We start from the raw sequence: 26,048 nt of genomic DNA, 5'->3' as shown, positions 1-26,048 counted from the left end.
TACGCAACAACACCGGCGGTCGGGAGGGCGTTACCACCTGTAACCGCCGTATGAGAACAGTGCAGAGCAGCAGCCGTGAGCGAGCCATTGGGGCACGCTCACATGCACTAAAAGCATGCATGGCTGGCCCGGCTATGTCAACAAAGCACAGAGAAGTTCAGATTACAACACACACAGAGGGAGAAATACTTTATTCTCTGCTCAGGTAGACATTACTCCTCTATATCATTACATAGAAAATAGTTGTTTGCTGCTATATTAATGCTCTAAAAATCATATAGAACACCTCTAAAAATACATCCTGAACATCTTTAAAAACACACATAAGAACGTTGGTTGACTGAAATCACTTTTTATTGTCAATACAGCACATACACTCGAACCGATAGAAATACAAAAGTTTGTCTTATCCCTTCTTTACAGTGAAGTACAGTATATGCTACAGTAATACACACACACACACCCCTAACACTTGAAATGATATACACCATGGCTGAAATATTCCAATTGCCAATGCTGGTTAATACTTTCTTCCAAATGGGTCGTCAATAAATGACCCAAAGTGACTTCATGCAGATCATCTGATGCATTTCCTTTTTCTTTTCCTTTTTTTTTTTTTTTTTACACTAAACTGAGCCTGTGACTCGCTGTCACACAGTTGAATCACAGGTGTGGATTCGGGGTGCCTTGTAAGATTAACTTGAGGATCAAGCAACAATTCAAGTGTCATGATGCATGATTCCAGCCCAGATACAGTACGTATTTTGACAAGATCTTCTCTCTCTTGGCAAACGTCACATTCATCCCAACGGCGCACTGAGGTTTGTATTCAACGGAGTATGGTCCAATATTACAACAAAATAACGGACAAAAACATAACCTCCTCGCCAGAGGTAATAATTGTAACACCCCAGTGTAGATCCATAAGTCCTCATTCATCACTTTGAGTCTCAGCGCATAGTACATCCTCGTGTCCCCTGATTATCACAACTGGAATGATCTGAGCGGGCTGGAGCCAGAAATGCAAAAAAAAGAGGCCACGAATAATGCTGTCATACCCTGTACATGTGTGTAGCAAAGCTGGAACAGAACGACGCCCTTTGTATTTTCAGTCATGACAACGCTGAGAGGTGATCTTACATGATGAACAAAAAATCCTCCGACTATAACCGAGCGATAACTTTTACAAACATTCACGATCTGTTTTCAAAACGCACATGAGACAAAGAAAAATGGCAGCTTCACGCACTAACATATGATCAAGCATAAACTACAGCATAAAGAACTGAAAGTGTAACAAACTGCAGATCAGTAGTGACATCTGGGTGACTCCTATTTCCTGTCCTTAAAAATTTTACAGTTACAAAAAGGCAGCATGAGAAACGTCCCACAAATTCACTTACATGTTTCTGGAAATTATATTCCCCCAAAAAAAACCCCATCTGTCCCAACTCCATTATGCCAACTACCAGCCTTACAATGCCCCGTTATGTTTGAGCATGCAAGTATGTATGCAAGCCGACTACAACGCTAAAATAATGACACATTGATTCACTGGCCCTGAAATGCTCACTTGGTTCAGTAAAACCGATGTAAAAGACGTGTTAAAATGTTGATTTAAAAAAAAAAAAGAAAGAAAAGAAAAATCTCTGTGATGAGAGCAGGCATTTAGAATGAAAGGCTAGGAGGTCTGAGTGCGTCCTCGCGGACATTCAATCGACCTTCTTGCTGCGCAGTCGGAGCGTGTCCATTAGGCATCGGCACGCGGAGCCCGTGTGCTGCGAGAGGAACGTGAGGACCTTCCCGTGGAGGAGGGTCAGCAGGGTCTGGTGGCCCGTCGCCCACACCCGGTACCAGGGCCCGTAGAAGGGGTCGGACACGGCCGGACACAGCATGTTGTTGAGGTTGACCTCGGTCGCCTGGAGGGGGGACAGAGACAGGTTGAGTAATGGTGCATTCATACCAAGAGCAAAGTGAACGTCGTGATTATGTAAAAAGTCGATATAAGGAGGCGAATAGACGCCAACTCCAGCGACAAATTCACGTGACGCAAAAGCCTATCAGCGTTGAGATTCTCCTCCTGTCGTCACTGCTCTCCTGACGTTGTTGAATCAGAAACGGAGGAAAAAAAATAGGCCTATTGTAGTTGTCTGTGGTCACCCAGAGCTATGATAGTACCTCATATTAATACAGAGCCCGGACAAAACTCTGTGTATAAATGTATGTGTATAAACAACAGACTGTCTATGGTATAAACAGCGAAGTCGCTGCCGTATTTATGCCTAGATGACTTTATCTCGAGTGTTGATGGAGCAGCTGCATAGCCTGGCACTGATTGATCCGAACTCCATTCAGAAAACAAGCATTTTAAAAGTTGTTTGCTTGTCGTCTTGCAGACAGATATGACAAAGCATGAATTCAGACTTTTTACAAATCTGCATCGTTATGTAGTTATTTCGGCATCCTTTTGATCTGTTTATTACAATTAAATCACAGCACAATCTGTTTATTTCAGCGACGTGTGGGTTGCTAGATACAGTCAGTGCGATGGCACTGTATGTGAATACAGCTCGCCGCCGGGTGATGTTGTGAACCTAGACACGACGGCGTTTGGTTTTCCGACATATCTGGGACTTCCACACATGTAAAAGTGAGCAACAGTGGTTATTTCTTCCATGGTTGATGGTGGAAAATAAAAGTGGTTGGTATCTATAGGGACAAGCTCCTTCTCCTCTCCGGTGCGTCTAGCGTGAATGAACACACGTGATACCGGCGGTCCAACTCGAGCGAGTAAAGCGAGGCGGTAATTCGCTTCAACATAAGCACAATGCGATGCTAATAGCAATCAGAATAATAAGTACTGCCCAGTTGGATAATGAGGTTTTGGCAAATGGCATGGTTGACTTCACCGTACATATCTTTCTAATCATTCATTTCTGCTCCAACGATCATTAAATTGACCGAAAGATGAGTTCATGGCCTCCACAACTCATTATCTGACGGCGTAGACTGCTTTGACTGCTGAATGATCCACTTCATTTTATCACTGCAATTTGTGACCATCTAAACCTTATTTAGATCTTCAGTGTTTTTATGATTGCAGAGGGTGAAAAAAAAAGAAAAGACAAACACCTTATGCAAACCAATGCAGTAGCACTGCAGTAAATTCTGACTTTGTGAAGCTTTTTCTGATTTACAGAGTTTTGGTCTCTGCTGTCATGATTTGTCCGTGTACTAACGCGCATAATTTTGCAATCAGGCGGACACGATTTGGTGTTTTTTTTTCTTTCTCCCCCTCTATTAACCTCGGAAATTCGCTTTTTAAACTATAGTGGATTTATTCTTCTAATTGGTATTCAACTCAATATGACTCACTCGTGCTGCCTCTAATTTCAATGTACAGCGAGTGGACTAAATAATTGCAAATGTGTTGCAGAACAGGATATTAATTTTGATGTAGCCGGCTGCAGAAATGAGACTTTGAGAATATAGAAGCAAAAGAGAGGAACACTGACTTAGCAGTGGTCACACGTAGACCCGTACCAACAGTTACCTGTCAGGCAATTAAAGGAACAGTGTGTAGCATTTAGGCGGATCTATTGGCAGAAATTGAACATACTAATAATAAGTATGTTTTCATTAGTGTATAATCACTTGAAAAATAAGAATCGTTATGTTTTTGTTCTTAGAATGAGCCGTTTATATATCTACATATGGAGCGGGTCCTCTTCACGGAGCCGGCCGCCATGTCTCCTACACGCTTGGCACACGGGAGAAGTTTAAGTTGGTTGCAATCTGCAACCTCACCGCTAGATGCCGCCAGATCCTACACACTGCACCTTTAACACCAGGCTCAAATTTTATACCCAAACCTTGAATCAACATCTACAATACAATCATTAAAACATTTCAAAATAGTCTTGGACATGGTGAACCCATCTGGACTAGACTTTGTTGTACCTAATTGACAACATTGGAGCTGACTACAGCATACATTATTCATTTTAATGTAATTATGTCAGCCTGGTGGTGTTTTTGTGTGTGTGTGTTGTTTTTGTTTGTATCATGTTTGTAAAGTTATGACTACTGCTGTTTATGTGTTGTGTATTGTTAAGGTTGTTAAAAAAACTATGAAAAAAATGGTTCTGTATATATCCAGAACTGGACGTATATGTAATTGTTGCCATAACCTCAATAATAATAATAATAATAATAATAATAATAAAAACATTACAAAATAAATATTAAAAAATCTGGCAAAATCTATTAAACATTTTGAACATGATCTAAAATTTAGAAATTCCAAAGAATAATAATAAAAATTGGATCATGGTGATATTGTGTATATGCATGCGTCTCTCTCCTTAAAGCTCAGTGCACTGCGCTTTATCCCAGGTGATAAATTCCTCCCTCACCGTTGTGTTTTATATGAGAAGCTGTGGATGCTCTTCTATAGCCAATGGAATGGAGTTGCATTCTGTAAAAATGTGTCTGTAAGGCTCTACTACAAAAAGCTGCCTCATTACCTCTGCTCCCTGGTTCTCATATAAATACGTCACTGACAATGTCGGGTCACAGGATATTTAAACATGAGCCGTACCGCGTGTTCAAACTGAGCTCGGAAGAACTGGTTTCAAATACGACACTCCTAATGGAAATGATATGGAAATTCTTGTACACACTGGTCTAAACAAAACTACCTGTCTAAATAAAGGATTAAATAATGTATGTATACATGTGCACATGCACGTGCAGGAATGGATAGGTATTTATTTAGGGCTGAACAATTAATCAATTTTATCGAAATCGCAATATGGTATTTTCAAACCGCAGTGCGGTGCAATATGTGTTAAAGGTGAAATGTGTTTTAAAATACCATTTTAAATTAAATATTGTGTTGCTGAAGAGATGTCCTGGCCTACACATCATGTTCTAAAGACCTAAGAAAACATCTTGGATCATTTGAATATGTTTTTCAATGAAAATGTAAAAATGATCATTCCCTCCCAATTGCAATATCAGTCAAAATAATCACAATTAGATATTTTTTCAGCCCTAATTTATATGTCTGTAAGCATGTGTATACCGCTATGCATAACCAACTTTTACTTTTATTATCTGGATTGTGTTGCTTGTTCATTAAGTTTCTCATTTAGTTGTTGTGAGCAGGGTGTTTAACAAGCATGAGATGTGAGAACACTTTTTTCATAATAAGCCTATATCATTTATTGAAGCACATTTGTGTTGCATTATGTGTTCATCTATGTAAATGACTTATCGTTCTCCCTGTAAATGAAACCAGTGTTTGCAAGTGATGGTGTGATGGAACGTGTGATGGTGTGATCGCTACACCCATGTACTTTGCATAGTGGAGTGTGGTGTAAAGCCCAGCAGGTGGCTCCATCTTACCAGGCCAAGGACCTGCAAGAAGAGGAAGTGGTAGAGGAACAGGATGCCGGTGGAGAGCAGCGCCCACCACATGTCACCCAGAGGCTCAGGCTTGTACACACCTGCAAGAAGAGGAATGCTCGTAAAACACGTGACTCGGTTTGTGGGTTTTAAAAAGAGAGGGAAAGCAAACACAAAGAATGCATCTTCTCGTGCCAACGCTGGCTTTTTTTTTTTTTTTACAACATATCAGTCGAGTCAACAGATGGAACACCCTGAAGCCGAGGCACAGCCAGGAACAGGATGTGGTGTCGAACTGGCTTTTCCTGTTTCCTCACTGCTGGCATTTGCTAGAGTACTACCAGGGGAAGACATTTAAATGTGCACCGATTATGTATGTTTAACACGAACAATGAATACTTCCCTTTGTGAGGCTCCATTGTAACATTAGCGATGAACAATGAGGCAGTACGTGCAGAGGTTTGATTACTGTGCTACGCCCGAGAATAAACTTCTACCAAAGACTTTTTACCAATTAAAATCGACTTTTTTTTTTTTTTAGAAAGCTCCAAACCTTGTGGATGCAACAGGTTATTGGAAATCTTCCCTGTCCTTACATGATCATTCAGGAAAAGTGGTTTTCTTTTCTGCCAATTTCCTGTTTTCAAATTGACACATTTACACTTGGGAGCTGCACAGTACCACTTCTGTCTTCTAGCATTTGCCACTAAGTGACTTTAAGGGCACCTTGACAGCAGTTACCGCAGGAATTACTGTAAGTGCTGAAGAATCTGGTTCCCCAGTCCCCACGTTGTAACAAGCAAGACCAACAGTGTTTGTTTGGAATAAACACATAACTGTGTAGCTGACATGAACAGTCATGTCCCCACATGGCTGAACAGGCAAAGACAAAACAGGTTATCTACACCAACTTCAAACATCACCGACAAAAAGGGGAATCCACCCGAGGATAAAAAGAGGTGAAAGATATATTTCATCGTGTGTTGTTGTGAACGGAGAGAACATGGGTGTAGTTACTGATGGTCGACACCTACCTCCTTTCCTGAAAAGGTAAAGAGGCACTAGGTACAGCATGGAGTGCTGGATGTAGTAGATCTCCTTCTCAAATGGCAGCTGAGGAGAGAATAAAACCGATTCTTTACAACCCACATCAAGCAGGGATTATTAATTTGCTCAGTATAAAGAAGTATCTGAACATTTGGGGAATGATATCTGTAGATAGTCTTAAACTTTTTAGACCTAAAATCAAAACAGACACTTATAGCACTCTGTCTTGCGCAGTGCTCTGACGTACTGACCTCAGAGCACCATTAATAACCGGAGCTGGCTGGGCTGTGGTCTGAACTGTGTGCTCTGTTCGTGTGAACTGCTGGCGGCTGCTTGAAAGCAATACTCCCAACAGAGGAAATAATTAAGACGTGAAGCCAGGGATGTTTTTCACTCATTTCTCATCTATTATTCCACTGCTAGTGAAATAGAGTCATTAGGGGGCGTGACAACAGAGAGCCGAAACTGACCTCGGATCAGCGCCTCGGCACGTAATATGAATAACTAAATGAAAATACAAAGACAAATGACTACTTTAGCAATTCCTCTACCTTTCTAGTGAAAACAGAAACACACACACCGGAGATAACTAGAGATATTATTAGTGATATAATCAATAAAATATGGTTAATTGTTCTCTGTAAATGTGTGTTTTACATTTTGAATCCATATCAAAGTATAATTCAATGTTTTTACAAGAAGATGTATAAGGTTATGATGCCTCTTCAGTTGAGTTTGATTAGTGTTGTTCATTCCTCACACTTCTGTTGGCAAGATCTGTTGTGAAAACTATTTGAAGGGCATGTTGACACACAACATTGTGTACCATTGAGGCTGAAAAAAAAAAAAGAAAAAGCGGCCCCATCATTACCCGCCTCCACAGTTCTGTGAAGGCACACACTTCCTTGTTGAAAAACACATTCTATATTTAAAAGGGAAATAGATTTATGGCAGAAAGCCTTTTTGCTTTACTTTGGTGAGAATTATTCTGTAGCGAGAGCGTTTGATCTTCACAGGGATCGTGTTAGAATCGGACAAAGTTCAAACTGTCAAAACTTGATTTCATTTGAGCAAATGTGATTTAAAGTTAGCGTGCATTATGTGCTGTTAGCGAGAGCCTTTCAAGCAGATCTAAACTGATTTCCTCAGATTGCCTTCTCTAAAACAGCAGATTTCCATCATCAATTAAAGCTCGTACTTTCTGCCACTTGAATGCGACATTTTATTCTTCAGATTCAGGCTCTGGTAGAGGAACTACATGTGTTTAAAGGAACGGTGTGTAATATTTCGGGGGATCTATTAGCAGAAATGGAATATAATATTCTTTACTGTTTTTATTAGCTTAGAATGAGTCCTTCATTTCTACATAGGGACCGGGTCTTCTTCACTGAGTCTCCGTGAAGAGGAAAGCCATGTTTCTACAGTAGCCCAGAATGGACAAACCAAACACCGGCTCTAGAGAGAGCCTTTTGTGTTTTTACGCTACCTGAAGGCCACCGTAGTTCTCCGACACGCTTGTGAGACTGTGGTAACGTCAGCCGCAGAGTGCAAAACCGTGGCACCGCCAGCCGCCGTCTGACTTCCTCCTAAAGTAGTGTTATTATGTTAAGGATCTCCTCTGAGCGAGGCGAACAGCGTTACCACGGTTTTGCACTCGGCAGCTCACGTTACCGCAGTCTCAGAAAGGGGGGAGTGAGCGGAGGGGTACTAAAGTTGGTTGCAATCTGCAACCACACCACAAGATGCCGCCAAATCCTACACACTGTACTTTTAAATATTTATATAAACATCACATTTCTTAGAAGGAGAGAACATTTCACAAAGTAGTCATCACCTAAACATCACCTAAGCTCTCCTCTTGAGCTGTCATTAAAAAATATATATATATGGATAATTAACACGACATGTATCCATGTTAATGTCAGAGACAGAAGATGAAGCCTTTCCGAATGAGATCAGGGATTTGACGAAGATTTTCCAGCGCTGGTTACTTACCAGTCTCGTGTTGACTACAGGGAACATTAAAGCCAGTAACGCTCCGTTCAGCATATGGACCTGCAGCCTGAAAACACACAAGAGGAAAATAATAATCAGGTCTCTGATAAACTTCACGTCCTCCATCACATCTGCCCGAGACTCCCAGGAACATCGTAACCGTAATTTACACGTTGCGCGCATCATTGCGTTATCAACATGTTAGTTTGATTTAGTGCTGATATAAGCACGGAGGAAACAGCTGGAGGACGCTGTGGATTCTGCTCCGTGTTGCCGAAAGCCAATCAGAGGGCTCCCTGATGCTGTTAGCAGCAGCTGTCTCTCATTCGTCGGCGGGGTCAGCTCTTGCTGGGAGCGTTGATTGGGAGAAGTCGGGTCACTGATGGTTTAATTAGAACCTCTCTCTCTATATGTGTACAGTATGTTGCACACTCCACTAAGAAATCACAAGTTTCTGTCACGATTCTGACAAATCAGCGACTCTAGCTACTCATTCGTGATTAGTATGCATTTAGATATAGTCTTTAGTTAGCACACATTCTTCTGCTGCTCCCATCTCACTCACCGTTCAGCACATACGCAGCCTGTCTGCTCTCCTGCAGACAGAGGGAGTGCGATGCTCATTCATGTTTAACTTCTGCACATTTCTTTTTAACCAACAATGATTGTAAGAGCCACCGTGTACGAAAAGCCCAGGAGCTTATGTGTCAAAGTGTGGGCATGGATCTATCTCATGTGACTGCTCTTTTTGTCAAGTAACTGTTGTGACAGCCAAGGTCACTGGGAAAACAGCGGCGCTGTAGGAATGTCGGTTCCAGTGAGCCCAGCTGTCACTCTGGGGGCCTCCGGACCTTTTAGGGAACAACGGTCTGATCCGTTCAAGTTCAACACGTTTATTGATTAATGGTGCGTTCAAATGGGGTCGTGTTTACCGTGTTCACGAGTCCATATGAACGCCTGACTCTTATATTCATGACCTCGTAATTGGAAAGTTTCTGAAAGCTTTGAGCTTACGAGTGTTTGTTGACGTTGTCAGAAATGCCAGAGGCCATGGAAGTTCATTTTTCGGTGCATAACAAGTGAATATATTGTACTTTTCGTTGTATATTGTTTGTCTTCGTAATTTTATAATATGCCTGATTGAAATGTTGATATTCCCGACGGCCTCATCTTTCTCCTCTGTCATTATGCCTTTGCATTTCCTGCATGATGTTATCCGCTTGCTAAATTGTTAGCCTCTGTGGCTTCTAGACGCCAGCAGTGACGTTAATATTGCCGTTGCTTAGCAGCGGTGTTCTCACGACTTAACCACTTGGAACGCCAAGCACATGTGGACACGACTTCCCATGTTGTAAACACGAGCTCACGAGTTTCATTTGAAGACACCATAATAATAACAACCGTAGCCCAGTGTTTGTATTTAAAGAGGACGTATTTCTAAAGAAGCTTTGGTATGTATAAGTCAAGTCTGTTAATCTATACTGTTATGATGTGGGAAATAGGCATTTACCTTAATATATGAATTATAACATTATGATTATTTTTGTGAATGTGTTTAAATGTATCCATTTATTGTCATCAATATTATTTTGAAGTTTGAGTGTTATATCCTGCTCCTAACCAGACATACTTCTGAACTTGCTTCTTAGACTGAATGAAGTCTCCGATGTTATTCTGCTGTCACAAGGGTAACGGTATATGTTTGCTTCTCACGCAATGCTTTTGTCTGCCTGGTGAACAAAAGGAGCTGAAACCAAAGCAGAAGGGAGGCTACATGTGTATTAAGTAGAGAGGTGGTCTCCCGTTCTTGAATACAGATGCTGGTTCTGTGTTGTTTGTTCCACACAAGCAGTTGATTTCCACGATACGATAAAACACTGATAGAAGAGCTTGAGCTGCATGTAAGCATGAAGTGGAGGCACGGGGTTGCAAAATAAAACGTTGTTTCATCTTCTCTGAAAATCTTTACAGACATTGTCACTGAGATTTGATCACAAAAAAAAAAAAGGTTTCTGAAAAGGTAATAGTATCCTGATCGAAATCATGGTGATTTGATGCCTTTGCTTTTGATGGAAACATTTGTTCTTAAAAGTTATAATGCTCTCATCAAATGAAACCCCAATTCAGACTGTTAATGTTTTTTTTCTGCCATAGCCATTCAATGTAATTACATTACGTAATTACCTCTCTAGGAAGTAGATTTCATTGTTACTGGCAGGGTCCGCCAACCCAGTACAGGATTCAAATATCAGCCTCTGTTTACTATTCACTCTCCAGTATTAAGTTACTGCTGCTGCTTCACATTAAATGGTAAAACACACGGGGGCTTTTATTGTGAAGCAGTCACAGGAAACAAAATCTATTTGTCACTGACAGTGATTTTTTTTTTTTTTTTTATCAAAAATGCTCCTACAAGACAACAGTCATTTTTGGCTTTTTTAAATTTTTTTTAAATTTCCTTGCAGTGGATTAGTTTTATATATTGCAGGGAGTAACAGAACAAAGAGGGTCTGCAAACCTCCAACTCATCACCGAGGAAACCAACTCCTTTTACCGTGCCCTGCTGTTGAGTGGAACACACAGTTGCTCATGGCGTGATAGAAGAACAGGCGTGGTGTCCACACTGGCAGCGTTTCCGTTTCCCTTTCTTTCTACATAGAGTTTGCCTTTCATAAAGGCCATTTAATTTAATTATAAATGTCATTTATATTTATTTTAGACAGAAAAAGGTTAAGAAGCTCATTTGTAAATAATCTATAATTAAAAGCCGGTGCTCTATTCACTTATGGAGCCGTGCAAGTCGCTGCATTTTCCCCCAACACTGCCTTGCAATTATTTCAGAATTAAAACCCTTGTGTTAACAAATGAAGGATTTCTGTTCACAGAAAAAAAATGCTAGAGGAATTTTATTTTGAAATTGGAAACAGGAAGTGTGGAGTTAAAAACAAATATAAACTTTTTTTCATGTATGTGTCATAATACAGACATTAAAACTAGTAATGTTGCTGGTATGATGTCAATATACGGTCAAAAGAAACCGCATTTGCTGTGGCTACGGTAACCATAGGTGTTGCCAAATCAACAAGGACTAAAATCTTCATCAGTCAACAGGATTACACCTTTATGCATCCCTTATTTAAAACAGCAGGGTATGTTTTATTCCATGGCATCATCTTCATCAGGTGTTGATTGCGTTTGTGCAGTTTCGCTTGCCTTCGTTCTTATCCAGGTGCAGATAAAAATGCCACGTTTACACAAACTACAACTGTAATTCTCCTAAACCAGGATATAAATCAGGAAAGTGTTTCTCATGGAAAATACCAGCAAAATGTCCGGTAAGCTGATACTGTATTATACAAACTAGTCTACTATGAGGAAGAACATCTTGGCCTGATGGGTGAATATTTTTCTGAAGTATTTTGTTTTGCATAACCTTTTGCAGTGTCATAACGCTTCTCAAACTCACTATTTTTATTCTTAGTTGGCTACTTTATGGTCATTTTAGGTAAGACACAGCTACAAACTGCTCACTATGTGACTCCCATGGAGCTAAGGCAACAGAAAGTGACCCTGCTTGTATTTATTTCGGCGTAAATCCAACTTTGTTGTTGTTCCCACTGGCAAAAACACAGTCATTTTCTCCTGAATAATTAACTGCCCAGACCAGAGCAGCTGTAGAGGAAAGAAGCCCATAAAACCCCAACAAATTCATTACAATAAAACACTACAAGTAATTACAATCAATGTAGCAATTGCTTTTATGTGGATATAAAATCCAGGATTTATATGGGTCCGTCTGCCCAATCATTTTATATTACAGGTTCCTCCTACGGTAGGTTGACATGGAGGGTGAACGATGCAAGAAACTGTGAGTCGTTGCCCTTTTACAATTAGCACTACACTGCCAAAACACATTGTTGGATCTCACTGAATAAAACACCAAGGAAAGAAGACATGAGCCAGGGGTAAATATACTCACCTAAACACAACCATCGCTGTTTTGCATGGCGGGCAGGCCAGCAGGAAGATCTGTTGATGAGAAACCACATTATCACATTAAACTCACAGTCATTACGGAACAGCTTGAATGCTCCAAGAGCTTCCAGCGTTCAGTGCTGTAAATAAAGAAAATGAACAAATTGCTTTAACAAGTTTTTTTTTTTATGAATATAATAAGAGCAGGAGCCTTGAACGGAGTACCCCCCTAAGGCAACTGTAAAGTGCTTCCTGCTTCAAAGAAGAAAACAAAAAACAGAGTTCAGATGGGACCCAGGAGGTTGGTCAAACAATTACGGTAGATTTGGAAATGTTAAAATGAGTAGTAGGTGTTGTTGAATCCGAACTAACCCTGTAAAACTCCAGAGTCACACAGTAATACAAACAAACTAATGGATTGAGGCAGTGGTAGACCAGCAACCCTTGTGTTCTGCGAGGCGAAATGACTGTTTTTGTCAAAGGAGTCTGGTGGCAGTTCCTCGTCACAAAGGGCTGTCTGACGGCAAAGTAAAGCGGTGACAATATGTAGCCTGATATAAACCGATATTCACTTTTTGGTGGCTACAATATGTTTTGCTGCTGCCCTCGTCCATAGCAGTGTAGGTAATACATTGACAATGGATAAGTACCTCATACAACCCCACTTGAAACAATCCAAACTATCCCTTTAATGCACGGGTTCTCAACCTTTTATAACTTGAGGCCCACTTCTGATCAATAGAAAACGTCCGTGGACCACCTTCCCAAATAAATGACAAACTGGGTTATAAATATGTCGGCTGTAATGACCACAAAAATATTCAGCTTACCCTCATTCATCACTGCCTGCCATTATGAATCATATCACCATTTTGAGTCACTGCTTCCGAGAACGTCAGCTATGTCTGTAAAGGGGAGACTCGTGGGTACCCATAGAACCCATTTTCAATCAGATATCTTGAGGTCAGAGGTCAAGGGACCCTTTTGAAAATGCCAATTTTTCCTCGCCAAAATTTAGTGTAACTTTGGAGCATTATTTAGTGCTTTTCCCGGGAAGCTAGCACGACATGGTTGGGACAAATTGATTCCTTAGGTTTTCTAGTTTCATATGATACCAGTATGAAAGACAAAATAGCAGCCGTTGGATTTTGAAGAGGTTAATCTAACCATTTGGAAGGTACCTCCGCGGCCCACTAGATGGCGATCCGAGGCCCCGGCCCAGTGGTCCAGAATAGCTTTAATATATTTCATTGCTGTCGATTGAAGCAATCTACAACTCATTGCTCATTGAACAGGGAGAGGGAAAATAATCAATTTCTGTTAACTGAAGAGCATGACCATGGATGTGTATAAATCCTGGACTGATGTGTTTTGGTCGGGCTTTTTATGATAATGACTGTGTTACAAATTCAAACCTTGAACCTGTGAGTCCAGGTTAAATTTACAGCAGAGTCATGAATGATTTAACAAAACACTAACAGCAATATATTCACAGCTCCAAGTGCAGGCAGCTGATATTTTATTTAACATGCATTTTATACATTTGAGAACAAAAAGGCCAGTTTAAAATTGGTTTCTAATCCTTTCATTTCCTCTTTCGGAAGCATTCATATTTCAACACGTTGGCTTTATAATTGAATGGGACTATAGGTTAGAATGTGGATCCCGGTTATACATCCCATCTATGCTCAGCCACTGTGCTGCTGGGGCTTGGAGGATGCTGCAAACATGGATTGGTTGGAAACACTATCTGACACGAGAAAGAGTTGGTCTGCCTGGAGGGCAAAGGCTGGAAACAGAATTACAAGAAAGCAATTTACTTGAGATCTGTTGTACAACTAGCCACCGGCCAGGGGATACGTCTCAGTGATTGATCTGCAGCACACCTATCAACTCATATTAACCTGCACTCTGAACACAACCAAAGTTTGTTTTGTAGACACCGTCTGTAACAAACTAAAGCTTTTAGATTAAATAAATGTATAATCCTGATCTTTGAAATACATGTAGACATTTTCAAAAACAAAGGAGAGAAAAAAAGTAATAATGATAAAAGAAAAAATATATAAATAAATAAAAAATTTAAAAGAAAAAATATAATACATATATTTTTTTAATTTATGAATGAAAAATAAATAGTAATGCTCATAATAAATAGATATAAATACATAGTTTCTCTCTATATATCTTAAATCTTTTCCAGACATGTTTTTCATTCTATCTTGTGCAAATTAATTAATGCTCATATTTCCTTTCAGAGGAATGAAACAATATATGAAACTAGCTTTTCATGAATACAAATGGTTTTGCCAAAGCTGACAGGTGTGTGTCCTTGGCCAATGCAAATTCCTCAGATGGATTGTCACTGTCAGCCACCATTGTTTACTGTGTGTTTGTGCTGCCTGCAGTAAAATGGTAAAAGACAAATCCTTTGTCTCACGTCAGACACATTGAACCAATTACACACCGCTCCCTTACATGGAAGCTCAGTGTTCAGTATTAAATAAATACAAAATACATTATGAAATAAATATATGTTTAAATATATAAATGAACCAACAGTTTGGGAACCACGAACCTGGCTATTCAGGCTGTGGGAGACGCGCTGTTTCACATTATGTACATAACAGAACATCCAAAGGCATGGGATGTGGTGTCAGTAGTGTTGGGGGTGAGGATGGTGTGTGACTGTTGTTAAGTGCATACAATAAACAAAAGAGAACAGAGGAGGAACTAATTACATAACCAGAGGGCAGGGAGAGAGAGGGAGTAACAGACGCTGAGTTTAATAAGCTGGGAACACCGGGTCCAGGAGTTACCAAAAGGCACTGCTGACCGACCGAGTTGTCTACGGAGTAACTTTTGTGCCTTTATTATGCAAGCAAACAGAATAGGTTTGAGAGCAAAATATTTTATCGCAATTAAAAAAATGTTTTGTTGCAAGTAAAATTAATTTGTGATTAAAAATGTTTTAATGCAAATCTACATTTGTTTGAAAATCCCAAAGTTTTGTTTGCAAATCCAATATATCTGTTGGCAAATCCAAAAGTGTTGTTTTCAAATCCAAAATATTTGTTTGCATATCCAAAAGTTTTGTTTGCAAATCCAAAAATATTTGTTTGCAAATCCAAAGGTTTTGTTTGTAAATCCAAAGTAATTATTTACAAATCCAAAGGTTTTGTTTGTAAATCCAAAATAATTATTTACAAATCCAAAAGTTTTGTTTGTGATGCCCCTTGCCTCAAGCTATAGCGAGCTCAACAACTGCTACCAAATTTAGCAAGTTGGCATCTGTTAGCTGGAACAACGACAATGCCATAGTTATTCTGAATCAACCAAGCTCACGACTCAGCATGTGCAGCTTTGTTAAGCTAAATAAATAAAGAGAGATCTTACTTTCTGCGTCTGTGTTTATTTAAAGCAGCAGCAAGACAGTTGATTCAGGATTATACTTTGACTTTCTTGTTGCTCTAGTTAACAGGCACTAACTGGCTAAATCTGGCAGCAGTTGTTGAGCTTGTAAGCTTAAGAGGCCGGTGATATATGGCATGATGATATGTGGCATTATGACATGTGGCGTGAAATTAAAGTGTTATTGGGAAAAATGCCAGCATGAAATAAAAAAAAAGCACTTTTGAAAAAGGGATTTTGAAAAAGAAATGTCTATTAAGAAATAAAAATGAACTTGTATAAGAGAAACATTTGAATGATGAACATGAACATTTCATAATAATTATTTTATTATTGAAGTTTTAATAAATTCTGAAATACATTTGTGATTTTTTGAGCTCGTAATTACTTATGTATTTATTTAATATTGAACACTGCCCACAGCCCACAAAATAAGTTGATAGTAAACATTTTGCAGATATTTTCAATATGAACATTACCCGATATGCTGTTAAAGGGGAATATAGGCAATATGTAAAACATATTCTCTACGAACAGTTCTTAGACGAGGGTACGCTTCTCTGTATATGATTAATACAATGCAGTGATGTCATATCATCTCTACTGTATTTTCACTGTACACAAGAAAACGGATTTCATGCACATTACTGGGCATGTTGTTTCGGTCAATAAAGACTGCCAGACTGGGCAATGTTGTTATTTCATCAAGCCTTTACAGTTTGTGCTGGCATAATACGGGCGTCTTAGTCATTGTGAAAGGGCAGGCATTTCCTGCTCTGTGCTTTTACTGTCATCATGGCCAAATCTGTCAAAATGAGTTGAGTCGGCTCCGTTTTGAATAAATTTGACCTTCAATTTAATCGGGAACAAAAAATGAGTTCAAGGGGACAGTAAACTCTAAATTGTGACTTTGTTGCTAAATATGTGTTAATTAGGTTTGTAGTCTTGTCATCAGCTCTCTTAGATATGTCATCAACAAATGTCAATTGCTCCAATTGTGTTGCTTTACTTAATTTTTCACAGTATGATCTTCTGAAAGTTGGGTTTTAAAACAGTTTGTGGCAGCGTTTCGTCAAACATGTCAAATAGGGAACACTTCTGTTCGTCACTTTTGATGTGCACTTTAGTAATTAGGTCACTCAGTGTTGACAGGAAGTGGCTTCCTCACGTCTGGACCTTTGGCTGATTTTTCAAACCCAAATATTACCCTTTACAGTGCAGTCAAAGTACAGTGAAATAAGTATATGATAAAGTCATTCACACTATCTGGATAGTTACATGTTGACTTAAAACATTGTTAAACAAATCTATATATATATATATATATATATATATATATAAATAAAAACAGGCAAAAAAAGGCATAATGATAGAGGAAAAAGATTAGGCAGCTGGGAATATCAACATTTTCCTCAGACATATTATAAAATTATGAAGAAAAATTACTAAAATTACAATATATTAACTTATTATGCACCGAAAAATGTACTTCCATGGCCTCCACCATTTCTGACAACATCAAGAAACACAACTCGTGAACTCGGAGCTTTCAGAAACTTTCCACTTATGAGGTCGTAAATACCACAAGAGGGGGGAGGTATTCATACGGACTCTTCTCATGAACACGGTAAACACGACCTCATTGGAAAGCACTATGACTCAAGAGGAGTCACCATTTTAACGGTCAACCAAATTCTTCATCACTCTACACGAGCTTCACTGCAGCTCCAATAGACAATCCAGTCCAGAATATATCCACATGCATGATCACATTTATGAGAGTCGAACCAGCCTTGACGGTGTTGTTGCAGCATTAAAGACACAATTACCTCCAATGGTCGTTACTCCCAATTAATTTTACAACTGAAATATAAATTTATCTGGAGGGTGCAGCAGGCTGAGGCATAATGCCAGATGGAGACAGTCTCCAAACCGAGAAATGGAAGACAACCAATAAAAGAAGTGAAAATGGTTGGTAATGTTGACTATTTTTTTGGTAAATTTGATGTATAGTGCAAAATATAACTTCATTTTAACTGAACAAAAACATTTTCCGCATTATTTGCAGAGCATTTTCAAAGTAAAAGCACAGCTGTGGCTGTATAATGATCGTTCGAGCTGTGAAGAATAAACGCTGCAAAAAAAAAAGATCAATGGCCTACTTATAGATTGGCAGACCTCATTACTGATAAGCCACACTTCATTTTGACAAGTGTAGTCATTAAATAATACAGTATGGTGCTTTCAGCGTGATCTGAATCACTGAGTCAACAATCTGTTTCGGCTAGATGTTATTGCTACAGCTGATAAATGGCGCTATATGTAAAGATAATGCTGATACCGTAGTCTGTTATATTGATACTGGAATGTTTGTTGCACACAGCTTGTTAACAGCAAGGTACTTCAAGTTATAGGCAAGCTCTCAACCTTTAGAGCAAAGACAAAGCACAAAGTCTTTATGTTCATTGCTGCATTGTGCTAACAAGCAGTATTTTAGACTCCTATTAAAACCGTTCGAAGCTGCTGCGGGCCTGTTTTGAAGAGGGATGAGTTATTGTTTCCTGGAGCCTATAGCAGTATTTATCATCGGCTCATAATATCTGTCACGGTTTTATATGATCAGTCACACTGGACCCGTGGCAACGTCTACAAGAGAAGAAAGTTCACTTAATAATGAGGGGCTCTGTGTTTGGCCAGAGCTTACCTATCATCGCGTGTTAAAAGGAAACTCCCAGCTCACTGCGAGATTCCTGTAAGAGGTGGTGAGTCACCCCAGAGACACTACAGAGAAATGAAATCATCCCTGAACACGCACAAGGTTGGACAGCATGTTTACAGTAATGACAAATTCAAACATTCAAGATAGCAGATTGAATCATGATTATTACCTTTGCAGGGTGCTTCAATAATAGCCTTTTGTAGCATCTAAAATCTGATCCATGGCGAGGTTCATGTTTCCTAACTGGAGTCCTGATATTACCATGTTTCATGTTACACCAGCTTTTGGTTGTATTTTATTAAGTAAGAGGGATGACAGGTAGTCATCATTGTATTGTTTTCTATCGCTGCAGTGATGATCATGCTTGTTCATTGATGCAGTGCTGTTGAGTTTGTGCTATTTTTACTGTGTGATTTCATGTTGTCTTTATGTTTTATGTCACACTTTATTCTGTGAAACCAATTGCCCTGCGGAGACAAATAAAATTGAACTTGACTTGACTTGCATTGCACCTTAAAAAAGGGCTCATAGCATCCCGTGTTAGCATCCTGTGGGCCAAATCTAGCATTTCAACAAATTAGATAAATCTGAAAATGTCACTTATTGGGCTACATCAGAAATCTAATCACCTGCGGAGCAAATCAAAACTATCATGGTATTGCACATTATCGCCTATCAATGTAAATCATAGACTGTATATAAGAAGTGGACGTAGTCACTGTGACGTCACTCATTGAGAGAAAAGAAAAAAAGACTGTATTTGTGTAATAATTCTACCCATAGAGAGCAATGCTAAGCCCACCATATCCTGTGTTTGTTTATCCACTGGACTCAAGTTGAAACGCATGACAGTACATTGATCTGTCAGTAATCAGTTGGACGTCTGTCAGCGAGGCAATGTGATTGCTGTTGTTCCATGTGGAGGGAAAGATAACTGACATCAGTGTTGTCAGATGTGAGGCATCAACTCATCAGTCATCAGACGCTGAACTCTTCACCCACAGTGCGTGTCTTTGCTCACCTTGGGCTGAGTGATGCTTGCTTGCTCGCCTGGTGTTTTTGATATTCATGTGGCAAAACTGACACAGCACTCCATGCATGATAAAAGCATTATTTTTCACCAACAAATAGTTTAATACAAGGTGTTTGATTTAGGCGTTTGTGTGCAGTCTTACGCATCTGTATTCTGTGCAAGTATTTAGTAATAATATTTACACTACAGAAAAAGTAGAATTCAGCCAATGCTAATGAAGCATTCTAGCAAACAGGCTGCTGTGTAATGACTCCGCAGGGCAAGCAACCTGCAGCAGCACGGCAACACAGTCGAGTGGTTATATTCTCAACACACAGGTGAAGTAGGTGCCTGTGCTGATTGCTCAAGGACTTTGGTTACTTCAGTTACAGCAACACTTGACTCTTGCCAGGCAGGCACCATGGGAACTTTACAATAGCCTATCATTTTCAGGCTGTAAAATGAACTCATAAATGTGGACTTCTCGCTCTCATTTCCAGATGTACTGTTTTTAATCATAGTTGCTGGGTTATTAAGCTTAAAAAGGAGACAGGAAAAAGTGAGGATCTTTACAATGTTTTGGTATTAGATTTCCAAAGGGATTAGATTAAGGACCACACCCATATACTATAAATCCACCAACTGTAATAAATACCTGGTGGGTGGAGTCAGATTACAAAATGAGTCAATATAAGCACGCAGTAACATCCTGGGAACAATCACCACTACTAAGCTGTCAAATATTCATATTTATATAATATTACATCTCCTTCCAGCCCTCTCATTGACAAATCACCCTGCAGGACAACAGTACACCTTCGAGCCCGCAAACATCACATTCGATAAAGCAAGAATCCACAACACACTTCATGTTCCACCTATTTTTCTGATATTAAACGGCCAATCTCCAGATAGCCTCTGGCCACATTCCATGCAACAAATAAACTCGGTCCCTGCAGAGCCATCCCGTTGACAGAAACAACTCTTCCTTCCTGTTATCCTGTTTCAAAAGAGAAACAGAAATGTTACAAGAACACGGCAACTTCCACCTCCTTTCATTGCACCTCTTCCTTTTATAAAAAAGAACTAGGGCTGAAAAAGTTAGCGCGTTAATAATAATTTGTTTCAAAGCCACTAATTTCTTTAACGCATTAACACAATTTGCAATTTTTGGGTTGTTGCCTGTTGGGCTTGAGTTTGCCATGTTATGATTTGTGCATCATTTTTATGCTAAATTCAGTACCTGGGAGAGTTTCTGGACAACATTTGTCATTGTTTTGTGTTGTTAATTGATTTCCAATAATAAATATATGCATACATTTGCACAAAGCAAGCATATTTGCCCACTCCCATGTTGATAAGAGTATTAAATACTTGCCAAATCTCCCTTTAAGGTACATATTGAACAGATAGAAAATGTGCAATTAATTTGAGATTAATCGTGATTAATTATTCTAATTGATTGACACCCCTATAAAAAAAACATATTGTTTATTTTCTTTAAATTCCCTATTGTGATCACACTCAACTGTTAACAAGCATGAGGACTACCTACTGTGGATTATCTTAACCTTGGTCCGCATACGTGAAGGCCACTTTGCTACCATCCATCAATTCTTCATCGCCGCAAGTTATTCATCAATGTCCACAAGCTCATCACACCACTGCCATGTGATGTTAAATAATCAGGATACATCACTATGACTTGTTCTCCATAATTCATGTGCATGTGCATTATAACACAGTTGGCAGAGACCCGTTGCCCATGACCCATGGTGAGCAATCGTGTACCGTGAAGGTCAGCCAGCCAGGAGGCGGAGGAGAGACATGCAGGTGCTGTATATTTGCATGGCAGCAGTCAGAACAGAGAAGCTTTGTGTTGTTTGTAACATCTGATTCAAATTTGAGGAAATACAATATACGTCATCACCCACTTTAATTCCCATGGTTATACTGTATGAATCAAACAACTAGCTTCCTGTGCAGTTATAAATTCAGCTCCTCGGTAGCTTTACAGCTGTTCATAACTTCAGCTCTTCCTGTCATAAACAATCATATGGGTTCAAATCAGAAGACGCCCAGCTCTTGTTGCATACCTAGAGGGCTGAACTTGAGACAACAGGTCTGTCTGGACTACCTCCCCTGCTTACTGTGATTATTTTCAATTTACACCCCATGTAAACGCTGTACAAAGTGTACACTAGTGATTCCCAAAGTGGGGTAGACAAAACAATTAGTATAAAATACAATGTTGCATATCTACAGATGGAGACCATTTGCACAAATAAAACCAGCATATATGTTGTGTCCATTACTCCCACCCACGTTAGCTTTGGGCCACTAGAAACCGATATGATTGTGACACACAGCAATAAGTTCTTTATTTTGGAGTTGAAGCACTTACTGAAAGTCAGCTTTAGACTGGTGAGTTTAAAGGGGAACTATGGCTATTTTCAAAATGCATACATGTTCCTATGGTCTAAGAATATTAATAAACATGAAGAACTCTCTTAAAAAAACAAAAACCAGAGTGCTAAAACTCAAATTTGTGATGTCATAGGGTATAAAGTGTGGAGCTGCTCCACAGACAATGAATGGGGAGAGATGTACTAGATGACACTGAGAGCACCCAGGGGAACGTTCTGAGTATATGGGAACATTTTCTGTCACAACACTACAATAGAATAAGGGGCCGTATACATGCCGCGTCTAACACGTGTGGAAAAATGCCAGCTGTGCCGCTTTTTTCTTTTCTTTCCAATGTGCTTGGGAGGTCGCGCTCCTGTCGCGCCTGCCGTTACTAAGCAACCAAAACCTGCACGCTGCGATAACGATGATGATGAAGTTGCGGTAATTTAGCGGGAAGCCTCGCTGACTAAACGGAACACAAGCAAAACAAAGATAAATGGATTTCCAGCACCATAGCTTTACACTCGATTTCTCTCTGTCAGTTTGGCGGACCTTTCAACTAGATGTTGTTTCTTCCTCAGACGGAAAGGGTGAAGCAAATAAAATAGTCCGTGGGACAGATGGTAAAGCTCTGGGTAGCCCTGCACTAAAATGATTAACTTCTCCTCCATATATTTACCGTAGACTGATATTTACAGAAGAAAGAAAGATATCTGCTGGCTGAGATTGGTCGTTCCTCGTCACGACATGCAGTGCGCTCCAAAAGTTGAACTATTTTTAACTTGGGGGAGCATTGCTCTCGCGTTTGAGCGTACCTGCCGCATGTCTACATTGACAACAATGGATTTGAGCGCACAAAAGACAGCATTTGTACCCTAAAGCTCAAAAAAGAAAACAAACATTCTGTGGGTCTCCCATTCATTGTCTATGGAGCAGCTCCAGACTTTATACCCTATGACATCACAAGTTTGAGACTTACTTCTCTGGTTTCTGGTTAAGAGCGAGAGTAGCTCATGTTCACAAATATTGACTGAACGTTACTAGGCCATGGAAATAACATATTGGAATTCTTAGTGTGGGTGGTGTTCCCCTTTAAATGTCTGGATTCATCAGGAATATGCCAGTCTTGCCACTGTTCGTTTTCTGAAAGCTTAGTTACTTGAAAATCTCGGCTATAAGTGATGTCAAGTTGAGTCCAAATGCAATTTGAATAAATTCACCCTCTTTATAAAAAGTTATATAAGTGGTATTAACATTCAATAACAGTGCACATTTCCCTGCTGTGAGACTAATAAAGGATTATCTCATCTTATCTTAACATGACTTAAATTGGAAAGTGTTTCTGTTTATCACTATGAAACAGGTTAAATAGTTGCAATGGCATCTAAGACTACAAATGGCAGTAAGCATGCTTAATCAGTGTTGAAAATTCCCCCTCTATAAAGGGGTTCTGGGCCTCCAAAAAGTTTGAGAACCCCTGGTGTACTGACATCAGATGGCCAGATAAAAACACAACCTGTTACTTCACTTTTTTGTACATCTGCTTCTGTAGGGCTCAAATGAAAAGCATGTTGATATGCAACTGAAGGAAGGAAAAAGTCCTTAGGTAACCCTGATTGTAAAATACCAACCACAGTGTTGAGGTCAGGACAACATGTACTTGAAAAAAAGATAGTAGTCAAACTCAACTAACACATTATAAAATAAATCGTTAATGGTCAACAACTCTGTGTCAGTCCGTTTAGAAGAAAATGAAAACTTCCGTAAAGTTGTGATGTCACAACTATACAGTCACGGGTAGAAGTGCAGCTAAACTCTGTGTAGGTGACACACCCAGTAAATCCCCGGCTGCATTAAGGCTGTGAAGACGGCGACAGTGCAGATGCGAAAGATCGGAAAAGCTCATCAATCAGAGCAGACTGGGCTTTTTCAGAAGGGGGTCTTATAATAGAGACAGGTGCTAAAACGGAGCGTTTCAGACAGAGGGTGAATACAGGTATATTCTGAGAGACTGTATGAGAAAAATAATGTGTTTTTTGAACATTAAAGCATGTAAACATGTTCTAGTAGAAACCCAAAGTACAAGTATGAACCTGAAAATGAGCATGATATGTGCCCTTTAATATAAGTAAGTTTTCAGGTGTTGCTTTCCCTTTAGCAGCCCATGCAGGGAGTGTGCACAGACTTAAGTAAATACACCTAGTCTTAAAACTCATCCTTACCTGAACCATGGTCATGACATGGCAGGGGTTCACGTTAACGGTCAACAACTCTGTGTCAGTTTGTTTAGAAGAAAAATGAAAACTTTTTACGTAAAGTTGTAATGTCACAACTCTACAGTCACGGTTAGAAGTGCAACTAAACTCTGTGTAGGTGACACACCCAGTAAGTCCCCGGCTGCATTAAGGCTGTGAAGATGTTTGACAGTGCAGATGCGAAAGATCGGAAAAGCTCACCAAACAGAGCAGACTGGGCTTCTTTTTTTTTTTTTAGAGACAGGCACTAAAACGGAGCGTTTCAGACAGAGGGTGAATACAGGTATATTCACACAGACAGTATGAGGAAAAATAATGTGTTTTTTGAACATTAAAGCATGTAAACATGTTCTAGTAGAAACCCAAACTACAAGTATGAACCTGAAAATGAGCATGACATGTGCCCTTTAATATAAGTAAGTCTTCAGGTGTTGCTTTCACTTCAGCAAACTCATCCAGGGAGTGTGCACAGACTTAGTAAATAACTCGTAGTCTTAAAACTCATCCTTACCTGAACCATGGTCATGACATGGCAGGGGTTCAGCAAATATATCACAGTCTTGGTGGCGAATTTGAACCCGACCTCCACTCCAAAAGTCATACAAAGGGCAACAAGCAACAGGTTCTTGCCCAGACTGTCCTCCTTTACTGTCCGTGTGCAGCAGTCTTTCCCCACCACCCTGAGCTCTTTGGAGAGGTTGATCTTCTTCAGAGCCACGCATATCTCCACCAGAGAGATGAGGACGATGACCAGACTCTCACTGACCCGCTGCTGGGGCGCGAGGAAGGCGGCGCACTCGGGCCCCCCGTTGCCCTCAAACTTTGGGTCCACGCCGCCGTAGACCCAGTCCAGCAGGCTGTAGATGTTATACCTGGACATATTCCTCTTCTCGTGTTGGAAAAGAGACGAACAAGATGGAATAAAAGACGTCACACCGACTTCTTGGCGAAACATGAACTGCAAGATTTCCCTTTTCGTCTCGCGGTTGAGAGGTAGACATGTATCCAACCCGCCGTGGTGTGTGTGTGTGTGTGTTTGAAGCTAGCTGAGATCACCACAACTAACTAGCTCATCCACTGACAGAGGAGGAAGTTGTGCTAGCAGCAGGAGGCAGCGTTGGTCCACACTAACTGACGTTAACCGACGCTGCTGTCTGCTGGGTTAGTGGCAAGACTCCCTCTTCTGTCACGTCCCTCACACACTTAGTTACGAGCTAATTCGGCATCATAAGAAACACGCATTCATGCTGGCTATGTGCTCTCAGTCATATCAGGCATAGAGACAGCGGTTTGCTGGAGGTTCAATTAGCGTGTTAGCAACAGACACCGGATAGGTTGCTAGCTAGCTCTGCTACCAAGACTACCTTGCTGAACTGTGAGGAAGGTTTTATTACCCCGAGTTTAGCCTCTCAGGCTGAGCTACAAATCTCAGCGTTAAGATAAGATAAGATAAGACATTCCTTTATTAGTAAATTTGCAGTGTACAGCAGCAAATGGGATAGTGCAAAAAAAAACAAGATGCATCAGCTAACACAGTAAAAACAAAAAAGCTAAACAAAGTGTAACAAGATATAAAAATAAAAATAAAAATGTATAAAAATAGGAGCAGTATATACAGTATTGGCAATAAACAGACTATTAACAAAAATTGCACAAGTGGAAAAATGATATTGCACAGTGAGAATGAATGAATGAATGAATGAATGAATGAATGAAATTCCACCTGAAAATATCAGGTTACTGTCAGTTCCAGAGTCCAGTTCCCCTGCTTGCTGATTTGCATCATAATTTGCATGCCACACAGGGGAAGTTTACA

General features: G+C 39.9%; 1 protein-coding gene across 3 annotated transcripts; it reads right to left on the bottom strand.

Annotated features, from left to right (window-relative positions):
* Positions 1-336: 336 nt before the first annotated feature.
* On the bottom strand, positions 337-25,625 carry LOC119475848 (transmembrane protein 164). Of its 3 annotated transcripts, none has more exons than XM_037748920.1 (6): positions 25,444-25,625; positions 12,431-12,480; positions 8,452-8,518; positions 6,444-6,522; positions 5,410-5,510; positions 337-1,919 (listed from the first exon to the last, which is right to left on the bottom strand). In XM_037748920.1, the coding sequence occupies exons 2-6, from the start codon at positions 12,442-12,444 to the stop codon at positions 1,713-1,715; spliced, it is 468 nt and encodes a 155-aa protein (XP_037604848.1). In that variant the 5' UTR covers positions 12,445-12,480; positions 25,444-25,625; the 3' UTR covers positions 337-1,712. The 3 variants fall into 3 exon arrangements, with proteins under 3 accessions (XP_037604848.1, XP_037604846.1, XP_037604847.1); XM_037748918.1 differs by lacking the exon at positions 25,444-25,625 and adding an exon at positions 24,744-25,187; XM_037748919.1 differs by lacking the exon at positions 25,444-25,625 and adding an exon at positions 24,200-24,225.
* Between the last annotated feature and the right edge of the window lie 423 nt (positions 25,626-26,048).

The sequence above is a fragment of the Sebastes umbrosus genome, chromosome 17, assembly GCF_015220745.1.
Source record: "Sebastes umbrosus isolate fSebUmb1 chromosome 17, fSebUmb1.pri, whole genome shotgun sequence".
Lineage (NCBI taxonomy): Eukaryota > Metazoa > Chordata > Actinopteri > Perciformes > Sebastidae > Sebastes > Sebastes umbrosus.
Note: the sequence above shows the minus strand (reverse complement) of the source record. Positions and strands in the feature narration are given on the sequence as shown.